This window comes from Nothoprocta perdicaria, unplaced genomic scaffold, assembly GCF_003342845.1.
Source record: "Nothoprocta perdicaria isolate Ctin4 unplaced genomic scaffold, notPer1 scaffold_84, whole genome shotgun sequence".
Classification (NCBI taxonomy): domain Eukaryota; kingdom Metazoa; phylum Chordata; class Aves; order Tinamiformes; family Tinamidae; genus Nothoprocta; species Nothoprocta perdicaria.
In genome coordinates this window covers 2,975,857-2,998,469 of record NW_020456132.1, presented here as the reverse complement: position 1 = coordinate 2,998,469, position 22,613 = coordinate 2,975,857, and the positions used below count along the sequence as shown (strand labels likewise).

Sequence of the window (22,613 nt, the reverse complement as noted above, 5' to 3'; positions counted from 1 at the left end):
AGGAGAAGAAAGACTCGGGTACAGACTGTTCCTTTTTGAGAGCCCAAACCAGAATGTTGCACGATGAAGGCGGTCACCACACAGTGTCCTAGTGGCAGAGGACACTGTGCAGAGCCTTGGTAAGCCGGGCTGGCTGGAAGGAGGATGGGATGGCTTCCTCCACCAGGCCTCCTCTTCACGGAGTGAACAGCACAGCAGAGCCAGGGACGCACGAGCCGTGCTGGAGGAGCATGAGGGACAGCGTGGCACGAGCAGCTACGGGGCAGGGCGAGGAGCTCCGGCTCTCCTAGACGGCGGCGTCCAAGGGTCTCCCGTTCAGCGACGTCTTTGGCTGCAGGCCGTTGTTCTGCACGCTTGCCTCTAGCTTGGGCTGGGTCATCTGCTGGAAACGCTGCCCAGGAAGAAAGGAAGAGCACACGTAAGCTGCTGGGGGCCTTCGTGAAGGAGAGAGCARTGGGATATCTGGAGCGTGATGGCAGCAGAGGGTTGGGACCCCACTCCTGAGGCTTCAGAGATGGCCCTAATTACAGCAAGAGGCGATGGAGCACACTACTAAAATTACTCCTCCAGCACCATTCAGCGATTCAATGCGAGTCCACAGGACACCTTTACTTTGGTACTGCTCCCAGCACAGCAGCTTCTCCTTTCAACTGAAATACAAGGAGCACCATTAAAACACAAGCAAAGTGTCACCAGGCAGTATCAGCACCAAGGAGGAACAAGAGACAGCTGTAATGTCACAGACTTCAGAACAGACCCATTCTCCCAGTTTCCAGGTATTTTTCCAGCTGGAGTTCATTATGAAACGTTATTCGCGAGCTGCAGCATGCTGGCAAGGTTACAGTCTGTGTCTCTGATGCAGGCCAGAGCTGTCCCCCTGCACCGACCTTTACACCAGCAGTGATGCCTGGTTACGCCACCCTGAAGGGATCAAATAAAAACCACAGAGCTAAGCAAAGTGAAGAAAGAACCCAGGAAAGCACGGAGGGGCAAGTCATTGCTGGAGGCATGTGGATCGAGCATCAGGAGTGGAGAAGAGGAATGAATCATTTTTCCCCATGAAAAAGGGACTGATGCTTTAGGTCGCAAAAGCGAAGGCAGAGGAGGATTGAGCCTGACCTGAATAGACATCACTAAGTCAGGAAGAAGCCCTTTCCAGCAAAGAGAAACAAGCTCCTACTCTTCAATACAGCTGAAGTGGCTGTTGCTGGGCGAAGCCTCTGAAATGTTCACTGAGCTGCTTCTGCCACTCATGGTCTTTTTTTYTCTCCCCTCACATTCATGCTCACTAGGATCAAAATGACTTATAATCTTTCCTGTCTGTCAAAACCACTTTATTCTGCATTGGCATCTAATTTCCCTCCAGCTTCAGCTCTATTACAGACTAATCCAGGATCTGGGTATATAAGAGGCCAAAAATTCTCTGTCTCCCTCTCTAGCACATGCACACACACACACACACACACACACACACACACACACACACACACACACACACACACATATATTTTCTTCCTGCTGCCATCTGCTGCTCATTTCTGCATCTATGGACCATAAGGAAGAGGTCCGGGCCTCCTTAAAAAATGGCATGCACAGGGCATGGAGCCTGTTAGAGGCAGAGAGAGCAGAGGATGGCACACGCAAGCCACTCATGCACTCGCTGGTGAGGGAAAGGGGGCAAATACTCACAACCTGCCCTCCATGCCCTGGTCTCTAGGGCAGTTTGRGAGATCCAGGTGGAGCCATGCACTCAGAGCCAGGATTACTGTGCTTGCTGCATGTTATTAGTACAGGTACTAATCAAAATATAGTGGTCCAAAGCCAGGGAATCCGCCCTGGAAGGCCTCAGGCCAGCTCAGGTTGGGTCCCACAGACACCAAGTCATGATGTTACTGGCCCTAGTGGGAACAGGATTAAGACCAAGTAAAGGGTTGTACTCGTACCTGTATCTGAAGACTTTTCCCCTTTTTCCAGTTCATATCATAAATTACATATATATATCTATTCATATACATATATATACTCTCTATCACAGATACATATATAAAATCTACTATTGGAATTGTAGTTGGTCTTCAGTTCAGTATCACCAAAGTGGCTTGACCCAAAGTGGCTTGACGGCTGTGGCTTGAATCCTGCAGAAACCTCAATGATAATCTCAAGATCAACAGCAAAAAAAAAAAAAAAAATTATAAAACCCTCCAAATGATCTATAACTAGAGACCAGAGTGTGAAGTAGGTATGAGATACCAAACCTGCTCAGTTTCAACAGCAGAGCCCCTCCAAATAGATAGCTAGGTGGAAAAAGTCACTCTCAACAGGAATCTGAACTCAGGACCCTGAGGCTAACCTTAGCCTGGCAAATTCAGTCACACATTTTTGAATAAACATTATTCAAAATAAAGTATCCATGAAGTAAATACATGGAATTTAGATGGTGTCTACAGCTGATGTAACAAATTAGCATCCCGGTTGTAATTTATTATGCCCATAATTTGCAGATGTTGTTCATCAGGTCAAGGTCTTTGTGCACAGCATTCTCAAGGTTGAATGTCAACATTGCAAACAGGATCTTAACAACAATTACTAGATGTGATATACAGAGAATCATGCTTCACTGCTCCATAAAGCCCTATTCAAATCAAGAAAAATGCGTTTTAGACAAGCACAAAGAGTTGTGGACACTGCGAGTCCTGCAGGAAAGTCTGTCTATCTTCTTAACCCTCTCATTCACTGAGCGACCTTTGCAAAGGACAGGACAAGCTGCTACTGTGCGTGTTTGATTCATTACTCAGTCTTCGTCCTAAACTATTGTGAGCTCCATGCTGGGTAGATGCTGATCTCTCTGCTGAGAACTGCCAGGTCAAACCATGCTTGTAGCCAGAACTGGCTGGGAACTGGGATTCCTTGGAGTCAAAAAATCTCAAGGGTTTGTTCCAAAGCAACCATTGTGGCACCTCTTGCAAAGGCCCCTCTGGATGAGTTATCCAGGTACTTTCAGTGAKGGCAACAATGCAAAGTTTGACAAGGGATCACATTGGAAGACACCAACAGTAATCTCAGCCAAGAAGAGACTACCTGAAGGTCTATCTATGTGGCCACATACAGACACTCACATACTGCCTACTGCTAGGGCTGATTTGTGTTCTCCTGGAGGAGAGGGGGACAGCTCTTGTAGCCTGATGTACACTGACAAAACAGACTTTGTCAGAGGATTGTAACACTGACTCTGCTTGACTCTCCTTTCATTTAGTTCAGTGGTAAGTTTACTCTCAGCAGAAAGCAGAAGAGTGGCCAAGTCAGTCATACCTGCCGGAGAGTTCCTTTTGAGGTAAAGAAACTGTACAGCATGTATCCTGGGATCAGTACCATGGACGACAGAGCCATGAGCCAACCAATGCCTTGTCCCCACGCAGGATAGACATATTTTCCCAGTGTCAGAGGGGTCATTTCCACCACGCTGAAGAAGAACACGCCCTGAGAAAAGAAACAATCAACACAGGTTAAGATGTGGAGTACCAGGGACCGTCCATTTACTCTCTGCTTCACTATTCTCCCAGCATTCCAGAGTCTTACAACAGTTCATCAGTCCTTAGACTAGTCTTGGAAGTTCTCACACTACCAAATAGTAATTTTATATAATTTCTCCCCTGAATTTCCTATGTGGAATGCTGGAATTGGAATACCCTGGTTTCRTCCTTCACCAGACTACTCAAACAAGCAGTATCCCTCGTACCAGGGAGATACGAGGGGCTTCTTAGCTCTTAGGAACTAAGAGCTGCTTCTAAGGAGCATCCTTAGGAGCATCCTCACAGACAGTGTGAGCTTCCTATCATTGTCCGTCTCGCATCCTTCCTGGTATAGTTCTAACCAGGAGTGTGGGAACCAACAAAGATTCTGAAAGACTGATCTGGTTCAAGAGGTTGCCCTGGAGAAAGTTATTTTGTATTTGCTAATGTCTCTTGCTTTGACAAGCCCAGCAGAGCCTGAGGCTGGAGCTGCATCAGTTAAGCACCTTCTTCAGCACTAATAATGGCTTTCTAAAGCAGTAAATTATTTGTTTACCTTTTGGCAATGCAGAAAGAAGAATAAGTAACTGATAGCATCATCCAGGTTAAAACAATCATTCTGTGAGCCTTTCTTCTGGATAATTTCCAGGCAGAGGGAAAGAGGATCCTGGTATTACTTTACTCATCTCAGGYCTGCCTAAAATCATCTTGCAATTATGGACAGACCTCTACTGGGCTGGAAACATCATTTTCCCCATCATTGCATCCAAGCAATCCAAGCAATAATGTAGCTAGGATCCTTCTATTCTTACCAAGCAGACTAGAGGTGTGAAGAAGGCCCAGCAGATCTTCCACCATGTGCATGGTTTGTAGCCAATCATTTCTTCAATATTGTTGTAAAATCTGTTTACACCTACAGGAAGACACAAGCATGAAAAGAAAACAACCCTTCTCAGCACCGTGCTCATTGCCTCTTCTCATGACACAGCACAGGCCAGCCACGGCGAGAGGATGACAACGCTGTAGCACAGAGGAGTATTATCTGGAGGGGGTAGGGGGTTACGCCAGCAGATTCATGCTAGCAGCTTCCATGTTCCTGTTGTCCTCTTGAGACATCGGAGGAGAGGCTCCTAGGCACCTGCCGGGTTGTACAGAGGTCTCTGTACATGTGTCCTATAACTGACGGCCAGTAGAATTGAGAGGAAAGCCTCCTGCTGCTGATTTTATGAACTTATCAGCCTAAAATATTTTCAGTTGCAAAGGCTGCATTAGTTTCACAGTGGGAAGCTTTTGAAAATCCCACCGTGCCCATAGAGACAATGAGGGAACTGTGTCTTTTGTGCTTACCATAACACCAAGAGATGGAGATGGTTTCAAAGAAGACAAGAAAGAGAAGACACATGCCACTGGCTGAGTAATAATCAAACAGCTTGAAGACGTAAATGCCACCCTGAGGAGACAAACCAGATTCAAGAAGCTTAGTTACTGATCATCACAATATCAGCCAGCTGTTTGGACTGGTACTATCTACATCTGCTGGCTTTAATATTAATTTTCCTGGACACAAATGCAGTGWCTTGGACACAAATGCAGGTGCCAAATGGCAGTATAAGCACAGCTTATACAGTACCTGGGTGATATTGGAGAATCCGATAATGTAAGAGATCAAGCAGACTATTGCAATGAAAACCTTCTTCCTGGCTCTCAGGAGATGTGGATACTCATCCATCAGGGCCGTAATGAACCCTTCTACAGTGCAGAACTGCAAGAAAAAGCATACATCAAGAATAGACGTCAGCATCCTAGCCTGATTTCCCCACACCTAGGTTTAACTCCTGTTCTGGGAGCTTCATTTGTTAACTGCACTTTGTAAACTCCAGAAGAAGGCACCTCCACTCAAAGTCGGACTGAATGATCTGAGAGTTTCTCTCTCCCTCCACTGAATATAGAGGTAAATAAAAGCTCTGGGTCTAAATATCTAAAAGTAATGGAGATAAGTCTTCAGCTTCTGTCTTCCTGTGGGAAGCTTCCTCTCTGTTTTCCCCCAAAACTCGGGGCCTCCCCACCACTTTGCTCCCCATACTCGCACTAGGGATAGCACTGCCAGCCTGTCTGTCACAACAGTGTGTCTGTCTGCTGCTGGGACATGTGCAAAACCTTACTTGCTCTTCCTTTCCCATATGTGTGCCCCTCTCTGTACTACCATAGTGATCATCTCATTCCATGATGTAAACATTYATTAAACAGTGGCATTTCCCAGAGTCCTGTCTCTTACACATGCGACTCCATGTGAATAGCAGCGTATCTCTGACAAATCCTTGATTTTATTTTCCACTTTCAAGCTCACTACATTAGGTGCACACAGTGCATCAAAAGTTCATCTTCACAGCATGTGGCCTTTCTAGTGCTGAAATCACCTGGCTGGCTTGTGCAGTCCTCGACCAGGCACAGCAAGTTAATACTGTCTTCCACCGTAAAGCATAAAAACATCCCCATGGATGTTACCCTCAATCAGTCTTCCTACTAGTTCTGCCTTATGGCCTGAGGACAGTTTGACTTTTTATATGTGAAGTGCATCCTTCCCTCATATTTCTTGTTACATTGTGAGATTCACTTTTATATCTCATTCCCAGAAACCACTGGTAACGTACAGCTCTCAGAGAGCACATCRTGCCTCCAGCAAATATACTGGGAAGTATATCAGGGCAGCAAGATCCTGCTTTCCCTGGTCACCCTCAGCAAATGTACAAGCCAGTGTACTCAAAATGAAAGACACGCTGCTCTTGGATGTCAGGGACCTCTCTGTCCCTGGAGAGAGCACTCCAGGAGGGGACTGTATGGGCATTTTTAGATTCTGCTTTGAATATGGAGGCAAGAATAAAAACAAAACTTGTCTGTAGAGGTGCAAGTGGAGACAGGCAGACTACAAAGAGCTGCAGCGCGCTGGGGRAACCTACATTCATATAGGTGCACACAGCTGGCATCTGGAACTGGCTTTCATGTAGGCATCAAGTGAGTCAGAGACGTGCCTCTGCCCAGGGTTTTCTATCCACATGGTGCAGTGTGGAGAGCCAGTATTCCCAAAGAGCCAGAGGTCAATTGCTTGAACTTGAATTTTTAATGAAATAAGCCTTTTATGTTGAATACAAGTGCTATTAAAGCACCTTTTTTTCCATTCAGGCATGAGTTAAGCTGCCTTCACACTCAACTGCCAGCAAGCTCTTCACCCCATCCCACCCACCTCACTGCAGCAAGAGCCAGGCCTGAAAGGTACAGCTGGCACCACAGCGGCAAAGAGTCAGCATGGCAGAAAAGAAATACCTGTCACAACCTATTCCTTCCATGCGGATGCGAGAGTGGCTGCAGACAGCGAGGCGCTGCGGGAGGGACAGCTGGGCTGAGCCGGGTGCGWTGAACCAGAGGTGTGAGGGCAGGGGACGGGAGCAGCTGGGGACGTGGTGGACAGGCAGGACGGGATGGGACAGGTCACAGCGGCAAGGCGGAACCAGTCTAGGGCAGAGGATAGGGGTGATGGGTGCCCAGCGAAGAGGAAGACACCTTGGATTAAGGGAGGGAGGTGACAGCTCTTTGGTGTAGGAAGGAGGGGAAATCAAAGTCAGGGAAATTGCAAAGAAAAATCTAGGAAGATAGCCCTTTGGTGTAGGAAGAAGGTGGGGAAATCAAAGTGAGGGAAACTGCAAAGAAAAATCTAAGGAGATGGGCAGTAAGGAAAGCACAGCTGGAATGGTGATAAAAACTAGATCCAAATGTCTTTGCCTACCACTGAAACTAAGATGACCTGCAATGAATGCAGTGAGGAACCAAGCAGTGGCATAATGCTCTTGCTAGCCATAAAACAGGCAGTGACAGTGACCACTGTACCATTTACTGGAAATTGCCTGATGTCACTTTTAACTTCAGAGCTGATGCTGCCCCAGAGGTCTGAGGAGACCCCCCTTTCTGATGTGGAACCATGATTTCCAGGTGTTTTGGGGTCTAAATTTCCCAGATGGAATACCTAAACTTAGACACTCACACATGTTATGTAGGCACCTAAACAAAAGCAGCCTGTTTTTCGGGAGTGAGGAGCACCTGGTCATTGCAACGTGCCCTTCTTTCCTTCACCCAGTGTGTGCCCTTGTGCAGTGTATGGATGCACATACACATGTGCACATGCACACTGCAGTCTGCTTTACAAAAGTTCCACTTTTCTCAACAACAGCCACAATTTTTTCACATATTCCTTTTTCCCTCCTGACTCAGCCCATGATCCTGTTTTTTTTCCTAAAGGTTGTATTTCCATTCCAGTTTCCATTCCAGTTTCTCTTCCACCCTTTATTTCCTTTTAGGCGCTTAACCATTAGATGAGCTGCTTGGTCACACYGGGCTTGGGTGCATATCTAGATGGCATTTCACCCTGCATGACCAGCAAGAGAAAGTCTCTCCCACCCTCTTTCAGTGTCAGGCCGTGCAGGCCAGAAGGAGCATCCTGGCCAGGAAGGAGGTTTAACCACAGCACACAGACACACAGCAGCAGGCCCCAGGAGCGGGTCTTGCAGCTCGGCCGAGTGCTGAGCCCTCAGCCAGGAACCCTCCCAAATAAAGTGTGCGAGGCAGCCTCACACGGGATAAATGCAGCCTTGCATGCACGTAGCCAAATCACCCTTGTAAAAGCTGGATGCTTCAAACGCATGTGCAATTTCAGCTGCTGTTCCAGCCTGTGCGTGTTATTTCTTTTATATGCATAAGCTGCTCTGCTCTAAATCATGTATTTTATTGAATCAGAGCTCCAGCATGCAGACAGAAAGCCTCTTCACATGTATTTATCTGCACTTTCTTAGAAGCTTGATTTGCTTTTGATGCTTCATTCCTCCACCATGCTTCCTCCTCCTCCTCCTCCTCCAGGCAGTGATAGCACCCCGTGGACTGTCTGCCCCCTGAGACTGACTGTCATAGGGGACAGGCAGAATTTTGAGTGGTATTTGAGGAGCAAATGCAGCAAATAAATTCCATGCAGCGCTTAGAGGGCTTATTGTCATGTCTCAAACTATTTACCAGAACTGAGTGAATAATCCAGGGAGAGGTTTTTGGTTTTGTTTTGTTTTCTTATTTTTCTATAAATGCAGCTTCTTTCAGAACATGTAGTCAGTATTTGAAATTATTTGCTAAATAATGTTTGTGGTAATGCAAATGTGAGCTTCACAGTCTGTTTGTGGGAATGTTCCATAACTGAAAATCAGGTTGGTTTGACTGGATGTTCTTGGACACTGGGTGTGATGTTTCAGGAATACGTATGCCTCTGATTGTGAGTTAAGTCTTGGTTTCTGAATGCTACATGTAATCTAGGACAGCATCCATTTTGTACKCAAATTTTGAGCTGTAAAGAAAGACTATTTGGGCATAGGAGAGGAAATGACAGATCAGGCACAAGATTTGAGGGAGCCTTTGATTTTGATCCACATTCAAATCAAGAGGGAGGATTTCCATAACTGACAGCTTCATTTCTGTGCTGAATTATCAGAAAAGCATCATCACTTGTAAAAAGTACACAGACTATTTGTTTCTGGTTTCAGAGGGGGACAAGAAAGGAATCCTCTGCTACATCCAGCTATTTTCTCCTCTGCTTTTCCTCAGACATCTTGGAAGACGTATCTGATAGCAAAGGCGTCAGTTTGAAGCTATCTGGGGAGCTCTAGCTCTGCTGAAGTCACTCTTGTTATTAAAAGCAGTGCTGGAACACAGCAACAAAACTCCCACTCCTGAACTGTGGCATGGCCCTAATTCAAATGCCAGGTCACTGCTTTTCTCGGTGCAACCTCTTGATTGGTACTGCACCAGAGCAACTATTGTCTAGCTGAAGATCATTTTGTTGTGCAGAGATATTCCTTCCAGAGCTCAGAAGKAGAGATAAGCAAGACTTTCTAGCCTAAACTATAGAAATAAGCCAAAAGAATGACATTTTCTTGACTGTGCCTCACATGAAATGCAGTTTGGCCAAGGGGTTCCATGACACAGTGGGGAAATCCAAAACTGAAATCCTTATGAAATGCCAAGAGATMTGTAATTAATACAAACTATTATCATGCAGATGCAAAACAAAATACTCAATAGTGATTTTTCTTATGTCACATATCTATTGGGGGGAAAAAAGAAACCCTACCTTACAGAAAACAAACAAACAACAACAAAAACAGTTATTACTTGAGATAATTTTTTCTTCTCCTTTTCCCTTTCCAAAAGTATTTGGAAGGTAGTTTTCCATTAGCTCTGTTCAAAGCTTGGGCACTGTCAGTCAGCAGGGTTGCCCTGCAAAGGGGTGTCCAGCAAAAGCAGGACTTTCTGGGCCCTTGTAGCAGTGCCAGCAGTCCACTAGGGCCAAAAATTGATCTGAATGCAGAAAACCTTTGCAAAGGTCCTGCTGTGGRAAAATGATGATCATCTTACAAGCCTGGCTTGTTCTGCTGGTCTGCTGGAACCTGACTATTATTCTTACTTTTAATTGCTAACAGACAATGACTTGAACATTAGGTGGTGGTTGGATCCGTCACACATAGAGTATAAACCCACATCAGGAGAAGAGAACCAAGTGGGTGACCACACAGAAGGGTTTGCTCATATAGCTGGCTCTCGAAGCTAAGAGCAAGAAATGACTCTACTTACCACTGTCTCCAAAACTTAGAAGGGAAAGCCAACAACATAACCAAAAGTATCTTTGTCTCTTACCCAGCTTCTTCCCTGGGCTTTCTCACCTGACTGTCCAGGCCTAACATCATTAACATAGAGAAGAAGAGGATTGACCAGAGCGGAGACAAGGGCAGCTGCGTGACGACCTGCGGGTAGGCAAGGAAAGCCAGTCCAGGGCCTGCAGTAATGAGAAGAGAGGAAAGTCTGAGTTTATAAAGTGTTGGGAAGTCTGAACTAAGTGTAACAGCTAAAGAGATAGTGTCAAGAATTGCAGGTATTCTGTACAAGCGCTACAAAAAACGTGACTCCTCACCCATGGCACACCAACTCTGTGGCAGCATAGGGGTTGGAAGGGAAGGAGGAATGGCTGGAAAAAACTCTTTTCTTTTTATTTTCATGTAGTCAAGAAAGTTATCAAATTACTGTGCCCAAATGGAGCTGGTGCACTTTGCTAGAAAAAAAAAAAACTGAGAGTCAGAGCTGGTTATAACTTTCCTGACAGCTATTTTTCCATCACAAAATGGTATTTCTTGAGATAAAAGCTTTCTCTGGGAAGACAACAATTTCAAAATATGCCATTGTATAAAAAAAACCCTCAGTTCCATCTACATTAAAAAAGTTACTCTGAAATTACAATTTCAAAATTTCCCACGGAAAATAGACTCCAAGTTTTGATCAAATCTGATGAAATCATAACTGATGTCTGAAGATCTACTCTCCACAGGAAGGTTTTAGAAAGCAAACAGCCTAAAGATCCCTCTTCAGCAAAAATACATGAAACTTCAGCACTAGAACAAGGTGAACATGAAAATCAGGCAGTGATTCCCTCAGCAGCAGGAACTGGAGTGCAAGGAGCACCAGCCACAAGTGCCAGAGACCCATCTCTGTGGGAGGGCACACTCAGCTCCACAGGGRCAGCCCACACAGCTGTGGGATAAGAATGCACACTTGGGTGCTATCCAGGAAAAGCCTGGGAGCACCCTATGCTCTCTGACAAATTGCTCTTCAAGGCTGCTGTTGCATTTGAACCTGGATTTCCTATTTTAGATGCTTTGTGCTAACCTCCTGGGGAAGATCTTCAGCTCAGGGAAGTGGTACCACTACATCAATGTGAGAAATAAAGCTCTGTCCCTCTGCGTGCACACAACTTATAAAGGTTGCCTAGGAAATATTAGATCTGACTCTACTGTGTTTTAATACAGGAACAAGCCCTAAGTAACAAAGGAGAAAGATACAAGCACAAAGAGTGGATGTCACAGAGATAGGGCTGGGAATGAAGCCTGCATCTGATTTACAGCCCTGTTTTGAATGCAACATTTGCAGTACCTGCTTACCTGAAGAGGCCAGCTCTGAGAYTGACTTCTTTGTGATGTGAGACATGAAGCCAACAATGGAGAAAATAACAAATCCAGCAAATACACTTGTGGTGGAGTTTATACCGCAGACAATGATAGAGTCTCTGGAACAGAGAAAGAGAGAAAAGAAACCATCTGCAGCACCTTACCAGAGGGCCAAGTGTTGGGAAAACAAAAAATAAGACCTGAGGAGGGTGGTTGCTGTGCTTTGGAGAGGGACAGGAGTAGAGTGGATGACTTGTTCAGTTTGCTGCAAGTCATGGGATCCTCTGACAGAAAGACCAAAGCACACCCCACAGGCTGCATGTTGACAGAGTGGGGACAGTCAAAGATCAGTCACTTCCAATGCTCTATGACCCTTTCCACCCATGAAGAGTCACCCACAGGACGAGTCCCAGCAACAGCAAATCAGAGTTCAATTGCCAAAGCAATGGTGCTCTCAGGACAAGGCACTTTGTGCTGTGACCCTTTGCTGTTCCTGTGGAGCAGAGGGTTGGAAGATCTCAACGGACCTGTAGACATTGTTGTGGAAGGTGTTGTAGCTTCCTAGTGCGATCAGGGAGCCCAGCCCCAGCCCGTAGGAGAAGAAGATCTGCGTGGCCGCATCCATCCAGACCTGTGGAGAAGGGGTTAGTTTTGAGTTTATGGCATGGTTCTGCCCTACACATTGGGTCCAGCCTACCGAGTGACTGTCATCTCTCCTTTGAGCAATAGGAGGCATATGGGGGAGAGAGGACATGCCCTTTCTGTACAGTGAAAAAAGTCATTGTTTATGCTGTCTACCAGGAAAAGTGTTGCATCTGCTGTAGTCAAAAGCTTGGTTGCTTCCCTTTGCTGAATTAGTGAACACTTAYGGCAGGCACATTCTGGAGACAAATATCAACCTCTGAACAAAGCAGCCCATCACTCCCTCAACCTTTTGCAAAACTGCTGCTGGGAGGCGCTGGGTGAAGCATGCCTGCTGCAAAAAGGACTCCATGTGGTGTGTCATTCACCTGAAATGCAGTCCATGTCTCCTGCAGTGGCCCCAGGGACACAGTCAATGCTGGCGAGGGGTCTGGATCCAGCCCACTGTGCTCCAGATTTGACCATGCAATGTGCCAAGGCCACCTGGGGCCAAGGGCACTCTGTTGCTGGGGCTTGTTGACCCAATCTAATAGGAAATGCTTAGGCCAGTAGCTTGAATTCTCACAGGAACTGCCTTGAATCCTGTAACTGTTACTGCTACTAGGCCTGTGCACACTTCAGCAGTTTTTTTTTTTTCTTTTCCTATATTTAAGAACATCTCTTTCCTGGGTAGGGTAGGACTCAGAGAGGATAACACAGAAAGAAAGGAAGATAAGGGAGACTGTGGCTTTCTTTTTGCCTTTAGGATGGAGATGACCTGTGTTTGCGTAACACAGACGTCAGCGCAGCACACAAAGCTGCCTGGAGAAACTGTACGTCCTGCTGCTCTGCTGGGGTCAGCAGCGTGTCTGCCTCTCTCTGCATGGGAAGAAGATGCCAGAAAAGCTGGCAAGTATGTTTATAACACAGGGCACTGGGCTAGGGACGTGACAGTTGCATCTCCTACCTGCAGTATTACAAAAGAGACTGCTGGAGAGCAAGACCTTTGCTCCGTAGAGGAGTGGGAGGAGAGGGATGTCTGCCTCTTTCCCATGTGGCAAATTAAGCAAGAATGACACATTATGCAGCTGCCAACATACACACCAAAGCCCCCCAAAGACCTGGCATGAGGTCTTTGCCAGGAGGCAATGGACAGAGCTGAAGAAAGCACCATGTGCCAGGTGCCATGTCCCTCAGCGCCCAGTTCAGGTCATAAATGCCTGGCTGAATGTCTGAACTTGTGCACGGGTTAGCTTCCTCACAGCTCCCCGTTTGGTGGTGGCATTTGCCTCAGAGCAAGCCCCACGTCCTGCTCTCACCTCTTTCCATTAGTCTTTCATTAGTGTGTCTGATTTTTCAACACCAAGTTTCCAGTGCAAATAACAGTGGAGGACAGCTTGAAAAAGTACCTTAAGGGCTTAAAGCTTAGGAGGCACATGAAAAGATTGCAAATAGTTCATTTCTTAATTGCATAATATTTAAACCACTCTTTCAGTTTAGAGAGCCCAGTTTCCAGCTTTAGCACCAACACAGCTGGCAATACAGCTAGTGTGAGTTTCCTTCGGTAGACTCACACAAGAGTGAGCAATCCCTGGGACCTCACAGGAGGATGTGGCTGTTCAGTTGTCCCTGCTCCCGTGTGACTGGTGCCCTCCAGAGCTGTGTGAGCACAGCTGCTGGAAAAGCCAMAGGCTGTGTTGCCTGAGAAACTTGCACTTTGCAAGCCTCCTTGCTTCTCCTCGTTTGCCTTTTTGCTTCAGCTGATCAAAGCAACATTACTGGCCATCACTTGTCATTCAAGCTCGCCTAAAAACTGCTGCTGTGTGAGTTGTTGAGCTTGCACTACTCCTGAGCTACCCACACCAGCGCTACCACATCACCCATTCTCCGGGCCTGCCAGAACTAGGCCAAGTAGCCAGCCTTAAAATAATCAGTGCAATGAGGCCATACCAACCCAAAGGGGAGGGTTTTTTTGTTGGTGTAATTTTTCACCACTCCAGGGATAATATTTCTTGATTACAACAGAGCTCCATGAATTTCTACCCATTAAGGGCCTGCCATTCAATTTGGTCTCTAACTGTGAAGGTTGTGATTACTCAAATGGGGAACTATTTCATTTTATTTTTAATATTCTCTTCTTGAAATATTCAAGAAAAGTGCCTGGGGAACACTAATGCAGAGATAACAGGGATGTGAAAGCTTTCCTTATTAGGCTACGAACCTCAGACTCGGAGAGTTTTCTGAAGTCTGGTGTGAGGTAGAAGAGGATTCCCTCCTTGGCTCCTGGTAGAGTAACTCCACGGAAGAAGAGAATAAATAACATGAAGTAAGGGTAGGTGGCTGAGAAATACACTACCTGTGAAAGACACGGGGAGAGAAGGTGTTAGTGCTCAGTGCCTGGCCTGTTGGAATACAGCTGTGACTGCATTTTCCTGGCTTAATGGTACTGCTCCAGTTTGTCCTGGTGCGGGGTAGGGAAATGGGCTCCAAGCACACTGCTGCTTTCTGTCAGGCCTGGCAATCAGGGAAGCAGATTAGCTCGACAGCCCTCTCATCCAGGGCTCACCAGTTAGGGAAGAGAGAGTTGGCATCTTCCTTGCTTTTTCTGTCTCCTGCTTCTATGCAAGTAATGTTTTTGACTGTTTGAGGTTTCTCTCTGCCAGTGACACTAAAGGACTTGCTAATTACAAAAATAGCAGGATAAATTCTGGATGAGTTGCCCAAAGACAAGAGAAGTGCACGGGGATAAATTTAGTCTACAGAAGTAATCCCTTTAAGTCATCACATCCCTGTTTTGCAATGCAAAAGCTGTTCTTTCTCTAGTCAAATGCATCAAGCAACATTAGTTGTCTTGGCTCCAGCACTTCCTTTCCAATATAATTTCAAGGAATCATAAGTGCTACCATCCCACAGCACTGAATTATATTTTATCGGTGCTAGTTTAACTTTAGCTGTTGCAAGGGCAATTACCAAGCCTGTGCAGCATGCACGTATGAAAAAAGGTGGCACTGGAGTAACACTAGCCAAGTTAACATTTTAAATGATCTAACCATGAAGCACTTCTTTCTGATCTTTCCTCCGGATTATTCCTTTCATAATGCTTTCACACTACCCCAAKCTGTGCTCTAAATAACAAAACTCAGAAACTACTGTTTCACTAAGTAATTACTTTTCCATTGTGCTAGTCTGAAATGCTACATAGTGCATAACAATATGCCTCTGGTCCGGCAATCAGAGTCCCACCAGTACCTAAAGGGCAATAGAAAGATTCTTTGGAAGAGCTGGCAAGTTTGTTTTTTCAGTCAGCAACATTTTAAGAGAACTTAATTTTCAAGAGGGGAAGCTCAAAATAGGTCTCACCCTCTTAAAGAACTGTCTTGAGGTAGGTATGATAAGTAGTTTCTGTAAGTCATTTCAAAAGACAGAGCATTCAGCCCATGACTTTACAGCGAAGAGCTATTTTCTATGTGTAGAATGAAAAGTACTGCAAACATGGTAGCAATTTTTACAATTGTGAAAGGTAAATGTCAAGAATTTAATAGCATCCACTACAATTCCGCTTTGAAACACCATATCCCTAATTATAGGCACTCTAGCAAAATTGAATATGGAGGACATTTCAACGGCCATGGTTTGTGTGCAGCAATAAAAGCAGTACTGAAATACCCAATCATCACAAAATACCTTTCCAGTCCACTCCACGCCTTTCCAGATRGAGAAATAGACCAGAATCCAGGCCAGGGCCAGAGTGCCAGCAAGGGGCCAGCGGACRTTGCCYGGTTCCCCCARGCCTCCGGAGAGTTGGTGCATGTTCCTCCTGCAGAGGGGAGAKGTTTTGTCATCAGAAAGTCTCGTCCTAGGGCCAGGATAACCAGASGTCATGGTGTGGCTGGAAGGGCAAAGGACAAGGTGGGCATGGACATGCACAGCATCTCACAAAGGCCTCGAGGGAACCTGAGGGGCTAAAGCAAGATGAAATGATGGAGAGGTGGTTATCCCCGACAAGGTGATGATACGCATCCCAGCGCAGGAGAGGCCCAGGCTCCAGCTAAGTGCCTGCTAGCATGGGCCTATGGACTTCCCAAAGCCCTCCCAAGCACTTATCAAGACAAGGCCTTAATGGGTACAGAAACAGGGCCAGCAAGGAAGGAGAGCTCCCTGGTAAGGGGAAGAACCTGACATTGCGTGTGGACATACTCCCAGAACTCGGTGACGGCGCTGGTGAGGTTGGCGGTGTCGCGCAGGGAGTAGTTGGAGAAGCAGCGCTCGGTGTTCCAGGCGTTCCCACAGCTCTGCCACGGCAGGTCCTGCCAGGAGCAGCAGGGCATCAAGCCACAAGAGAAAKCTCTGTTCCACCACATCTGCATCCTTCATGCATCCTTAGTCTGTAGTCATGTTTTATTCATCCTTTCAGACCACCCCACGGCATCTCATGATAAGGGGATATTCTGCAGGCAGCCTAAAGGAAATGCCAGGACCCACCCCCAAGATAGTAGGGAAAGGGATCCAGGGAGATCTAGGGGAAAAGCTGCTTGATAGGGAGGGCTGGTGGCTGAAATAACAGCTAAAATGTGAGTTTCCTAAGGAGAGGAGCAGAGAAATAGGAAGAGCTCTGGCACATGAAGACATGTCAGAAAGCTCCTGGAGAAGTGCAAGACATGTCATTAGCACGACAGGATGGCTATAAGGTGATGATACAGAAGCACAGGAAAGGTGTTGTGAAGACTCTACAGGACCTGAGAGAAAGGGAAATGTCACAGATTTCTGGAAAATTCAGGAACATCTGGGCACGAGTAAGGGATATCTTCCAAGTCTGAAGCTGCAAACCCAGAAGGTATAAGGGAGTTACTAGTGAAGGAGGAGGATGGGAATTGACTGGTTTTGCACTGTGGGCCAAACCTGACCCAGACTCAGGAATCTATGATTTTATTCTCAGCTCTTCCAGGAGCCTCTTGTGCAACTGTGAATAAGTTATACATGAGCCAGCACATGGAATGATAATTTTTAGTGTGAAATCTCTGATTTCACATGATTTTACAATGTGAATTGTAAAATATAATTTGTAAAATWTTATAGATTTTACAATGAGAAGTGAATGGACCATTCTGAGGGCCCAGCAGGCAACAGCATTCAACAGATATTCAAAATAATAATAATAAATGATGACACTGCTTATCAGGAAATAATATCAAGACATGATTAGGGCAAAACCTTAACCTTATTATAATCATAGCAGTTGCTCAGATAGATAATCATTTCCAAATTCTTGATAATAATTAATAGCTACTATGTTTTTTCTCATTCTTWGATCTCACATATTCATTACCTGGGTGATATTGTGTTTATAATCACTACAACTCCTGTCTAGTTACACTTAATAAGTGCTTGGAATTTACTGCTTTGTTTCTTAAGCTAATTTGTTTCTTATCTATCATGAATACAAACTTCATTCTTTAAAAAGCCACGTGGCATTGAGAATTGGGGGCTAAGGGCTTGTTATCCGTCTGGATAAACTATTGTGACATAAAGTCAAGCTAGATTTAAAGTGGAGCAGCTATTTTGCGCTATCCCCTCTCCTGATCATAAGCAGAGCAAAGGGATCCCCAGGGAATGCTTACATGGTGGGAGGTGCTGTGATGGCAGCACGCTGCTACTGAATTAATCCAGCCAGCACTGCGAGCAGTGAATCCACGGCACCWCGGGCTGTACCAGCACCAAAGGTGACCAGCCCATGCTGGGTAGCACCATGGCCAAGGCCACCAGCGACAGCAGCTCAGAGACACCTGCACAAGCAGCAACCTCGTTGCCCAAGAACACTGCAAATAGGCCTTCATCATGTAGAATAATGCTATTCTGAGTGATTTCCCTTTGCAGATAAGATTTAAGGCTGCAGTTCAACATGGCTTGCAAAAGCATGTTTGTGTCCATCCCTGTTCCTCTAAGGACACAGACTCTTCTAGAAATGTTATCTGTGTTTTACGAGTTTTGTGGCATCAGTGCCTCTAAGGGGAGCCTGCATCCCCTATCTATCTAAACCAATTCACTGCAGCAGACACATCCTAGGAAGCAAGCCGGCCTGGCAGGTCAGGGACAACACGGTGACCAGCCATTTCCATCCACGGAGTGAATTCACCATGAACTTGCTAAATGCACCGAAGCGAATGTAAGAGCTCATCACAGCAGCTCTGCCACCAAGAGGACTGCACGTCAGAGACAGCAGCTCGCTGGGAGGGGTGAGCRCTGGCTCCTTTTGTTGCTGCTCCATTTCCTCTGAAATTTCACAGGGCTGAAAATGCAGAGCGCAAACTGGGTTCCCTGCTCAGGCTGAAAATCTTGCTAATCTAAATTTGGGGGAGACATCTACCATTTAGGAATGGACGTCTACCTAGCACTTTGATTTGCCTCTGGGCTCCTTTCAGGAGCAATCGTGGGGCCATCTGGAACCATCCATGGAGACAATATCACTGTCACCCACCTGGTCTGTGACACCTCAATGTTTATATGGCTTTGAATGAACTCGCAGAGCCTCATCCTAACATGTACTCAGCACTGGGACTTTTTCCTTTGGGGAAAATTTTGTTTGTTTGGGAATCCCTTGGGGATATGTACCTAAATCTCCACTGCTGACAATTTTACCTCGCACCTAAGGGCCTACAGTTTATATTGCTGATACAAGCAGAGCTGGGACAGAATGTTTTGGCAAAAGAGTTCRTAGATGCTTGAAATATTTTGAGTAAACAAAAAGTGAAATTGGTCTATAAAATGTCCATAACAGCACTTCAGGTTTATATCAAAATTAAAAAAGAAATCCCATTAGAAGTGTGGCAGTGATGTCTGTAAGGCTGCAGCTTGCTTCAGGAGTTAAGGGAGCTGCTCTCAGCCATGGGGCTGACATAAGTCATTCAGCTACCAAGAAATTATTGCGGGATGTGAATCTAATTATGCGTGGTGAAAACTTGCTACGGGAAAAAGAACTATTATAAAACACAACACCAAAGCACTCAAAATGAGGGGCAGAAATAAGGGGCACTCACAAAGAAGTGTTCAAATGCTTTCTGAATCGTGTCCCCAGCTGAAAAAAATGCACTCAATTCCATTTACCAAGAGCAGTGTAAATGAGGACTAATTAATGTCAGAAGTAAGTCCTGGATAATGAGAACATGTTGTGACAAAACCAGCTTTAGAATGTGCAGCTCTTAGATTCACACAGGTCTAGAAATACAAGAGACACAGATGAGTTTAAAAGTTTTATGTGGTGTGAGGAACAGTTCTAAGTGAAGGGAAGGACCATCCTCTCTGAACATTTTCATGTTCAGCACTGAACAGTTGGCTCCTGATCTGAGGAACCTTTAAGCGGAGGACCCAGCTTAGYGCTGGCCAAGACTCTCTGCACAAACTACAGACCAACATTTCATGGTACTTCATGATAAACACCTTTCCCCAAGAAGCAGGGATTAGAGGACCTGTAACAGCCAGTACCAGACCACAGAAACTCCTGAGACTCACCGCAGTGAAAGAGTTGAAGAGATAGTAAAGTGCCCAGGCAATGATCACTATGTAATAGATGTTCAGCCAGAAGGAGAGAACCACAGCTGCCAGCCCCACACCTGCAAAAAGGGGCAGAGAGCAGCATCAGCCCAGCTCTTCCCAGACACCACTCTCCTACAACAGCCTCATGGCAGGGATAGAACCAGCCCAACTCTTAGATGCAGCATGTTGCACAGCAATGCTGTGCCCTCAAGCTCTCTGACCAGCAAGGGAGGTTTATTCCACTGCTTTTCTCACCCATATATCTCTCCATGGGGTGGATAATGTTATTTTTCAGTTTCTTGCAGATTTTATGGACAAAGCTCCAGGAAAACAGAGTCCAGTCACATTCCTAGCAGAAGTGTTCTTTACCAAATACAAAGCTAGCATATAGTAGCATCACTAGTTTCTAGACTGCTCTTTCTCTGGACACAGCAACAGGTTCACATCTTGCACCTATAGTTTTCCTGTGAAGTTTAAGTGAGCACAATTTCTGCAATTAGAGCCCCTCCATCAAGTCCTCCTCATAAGGTGTTTTGTTACCATGCAATACTGCTTGCACAGACAACAATTATGTTAGTGTTTCCTAGCAGAAGGTGCAGGACAACCTTATTATAAGGTTGTGCCAGAGAGAAAATCCAATGCAACTTTGTCACCGACCTACCACCTCACCATCCCAGCCCAGCCCCGAAAGATCCAAAGATTTACAAAGATTTATTTCCTAAACCATTTAAGGTTTTCCTTTTTTTTTTTTTTTTTTTTTTTTTTGGGGGGGGGGGGGGAGGGTCTGAAGTTACTTGTGTTCCATCAGCTTCACAAACTTGCAGTACAGTACCTTTAAACATGGGTGCTAATTTCCAGACTCCCAGTCCACCCACAGATGTGTACTGGCCAAGAGCAGTTTCTAGCAGGAAGAGAGGAATCCCAGCAAACACCAGCGTCAGGAAATAGGGAATGAGGAAGGCCCCTGAAAAAAAGTGTATGGTTATCAGGGATACGTTCCAGGTTACCAGGATACGTTCCTCTCCATTTTACTAAGAGGTAAATGCATCCAGCTTAGATTTCTCACCTCCCTGCCATGTGTTGGATCATGATTTGCTCAGACACTGGAGTTAGTCTCCCACTAAGATCTCCACTGTCCTCCCCTCATGTGTTCTTAACACTGTGAGACATATTTATGTAATCACTAGCTATGTGATGCCAGCCTCAGCTACATCTGAAAACAAACTCTAAAGCCCCAAATTGACTTTGGTCTTCACTGGTATGTTCTCGTAAACAGAGCAACACCCAACTTCTTCAGCTACTACTTTCTCCATTCACAGCTGCTCATGTTTTAAGGAAACTCTGCTAAGATTGTGCATATTCACATRACAACCATATATTTAATCCCACCACCTTCTCCCAGGTTTTATGCTTAGAAACCTTGACAAAAGCATTATTCCTCTGGACACTGTGGAAACCATCTCATTGCTACAAGTGAAATAGCACAGCCATCYAGACCAGACATTACTTGCATTGCATCACTACAGGAGCAAATATGGCAAGTGATATGGCAAATATGGCCATGTGATTCGAAGGCCATACATGTTGATGTCATCCTGATTTCTGTAACTTGGGACAGAGCTAATTTTCCATATTTCTAGGACATATCCAGGAGCATGCCATCATTTTTGAGGACAGGCTGTAGCAGAAGATCCTGGCTGTGCAGAGAGTGGGAACTTGCAATTTGCATCCAAGCATCTGGCAGTGACCGGAGTGACAATGATCTCCTCACGAGCTGTCAGTTTGAGTCATCTTTTTCAGGTATTAATAAGAAAACCAACATCAAGCCAGGAAAGAGACCCAGCAGGGCCGCACCTCGGCTCATGGACCAGCAGGGCTGAGTTTCCTCAGCTGATCTCCGCAGCATGAAGCAAAGTGTTGCAGCCGGGGCTGCCAGCTCGAGGGCACCCAGCTGAGTGTGCCCACGTGCCAAATGGGCAGCTGAGGCTGGCTGGGAGAGGCTGGCACCCGCCGGTGGCACAGGAGTCCTCGTCAGGCTCCGTGCAACAAGAACTGGCAGCAGGCACAAAACATGCTGTAGGCCGGCAGCTTGATGACCGTGAGCCTGAATTGCAAGCTGGCATAAAAACACAGGCTCTCAGCTTCAGCAGCTGCCTTGCATGGGGGAGCAGGCAGCTTCAAGTGGCACTGGGGGAGAAGTGCTGCCTACCCCGTGTCCATCACAGCTCTCTCAGCAGTGACAGTGGCCTGCAAGGCAGAGGTGGGGTCCAGGCCCCAAGAAAAGGTTGCAGGTAGCCAGAATCGGCTCCAGACCTGCAGGCCACTGACACTGTTTCATTTTGCCTCTTTGCAGAAGCAGTAATGCCAGAGAGCAAAGAACAGTAGTTAGTCTTTGTAACAGCATGGGAAGTGCCTACAAGTTAGAAGCTGAGCACTACAGGCAGTTACATGTCTTTGGTCAGAGCCTCCAAGTRTAAACGCAAAGTGCATGCTGCTTATTTAAGGAAATGTTCCTCAGGTTATTCGATTTCTGCATCTCATAGGGAATTTTTAGCACCTAGAGAACCAATTTAGAGCCCTGTGAAATCCTATTGCCATCAAAAGCCTTGCATGGCATTAGAAACCAGGGCAGAGGCTGGAGCATTAGTCATAGGCAGGCCCGTTCGGCTCGGAGCATCATCTAGGCCTCGTGCAGGGCCGCCGTATGTACCCAGGGCGAAAATCCCTTAATTAGGGTCCGGGCTGCARTGCAGAGCAAACGAGCCGCGCGCTGATGCGATGTGACAGCGGGGAGCGAGACGACAATATTTCCATTCACTCCAATTTGCCTGTGCGTAATGGAAGCAGCCCACGCCACGGCGCTCCGAGGCGCGCAGGGCGCTATAATTAGCGAGCCGCCCACGGCCGGCCCCGCTCCCGAGGCGCCTCC

The 22,613-nt window shown here is 46.1% G+C and overlaps 1 protein-coding gene across 1 annotated transcript in view; it reads right to left on the bottom strand.

The window, feature by feature from the left end:
* Positions 1–286: 286 nt before the first annotated feature.
* The window catches only part of LOC112958308 (sodium- and chloride-dependent GABA transporter 1-like), a 25,134-nt gene continuing 2,807 nt past the window's right edge, over positions 287–22,613 (bottom strand). Inside the window, exons 2-14 of the mRNA XM_026052127.1 lie at positions 20,517–20,648; positions 19,661–19,761; positions 16,352–16,461; positions 15,839–15,971; positions 14,376–14,510; positions 12,061–12,164; positions 11,528–11,652; positions 10,259–10,371; positions 5,140–5,271; positions 4,857–4,959; positions 4,322–4,422; positions 3,310–3,477; positions 287–391 (exon numbers count right to left, since the gene is read on the bottom strand). Of these exons, the coding sequence (XP_025907912.1) occupies positions 287–391; positions 3,310–3,477; positions 4,322–4,422; positions 4,857–4,959; positions 5,140–5,271; positions 10,259–10,371; positions 11,528–11,652; positions 12,061–12,164; positions 14,376–14,510; positions 15,839–15,971; positions 16,352–16,461; positions 19,661–19,761; positions 20,517–20,648 (1,562 nt within the window). The remainder of the gene's footprint in view (positions 392–3,309; positions 3,478–4,321; positions 4,423–4,856; positions 4,960–5,139; positions 5,272–10,258; positions 10,372–11,527; positions 11,653–12,060; positions 12,165–14,375; positions 14,511–15,838; positions 15,972–16,351; positions 16,462–19,660; positions 19,762–20,516; positions 20,649–22,613) is intronic.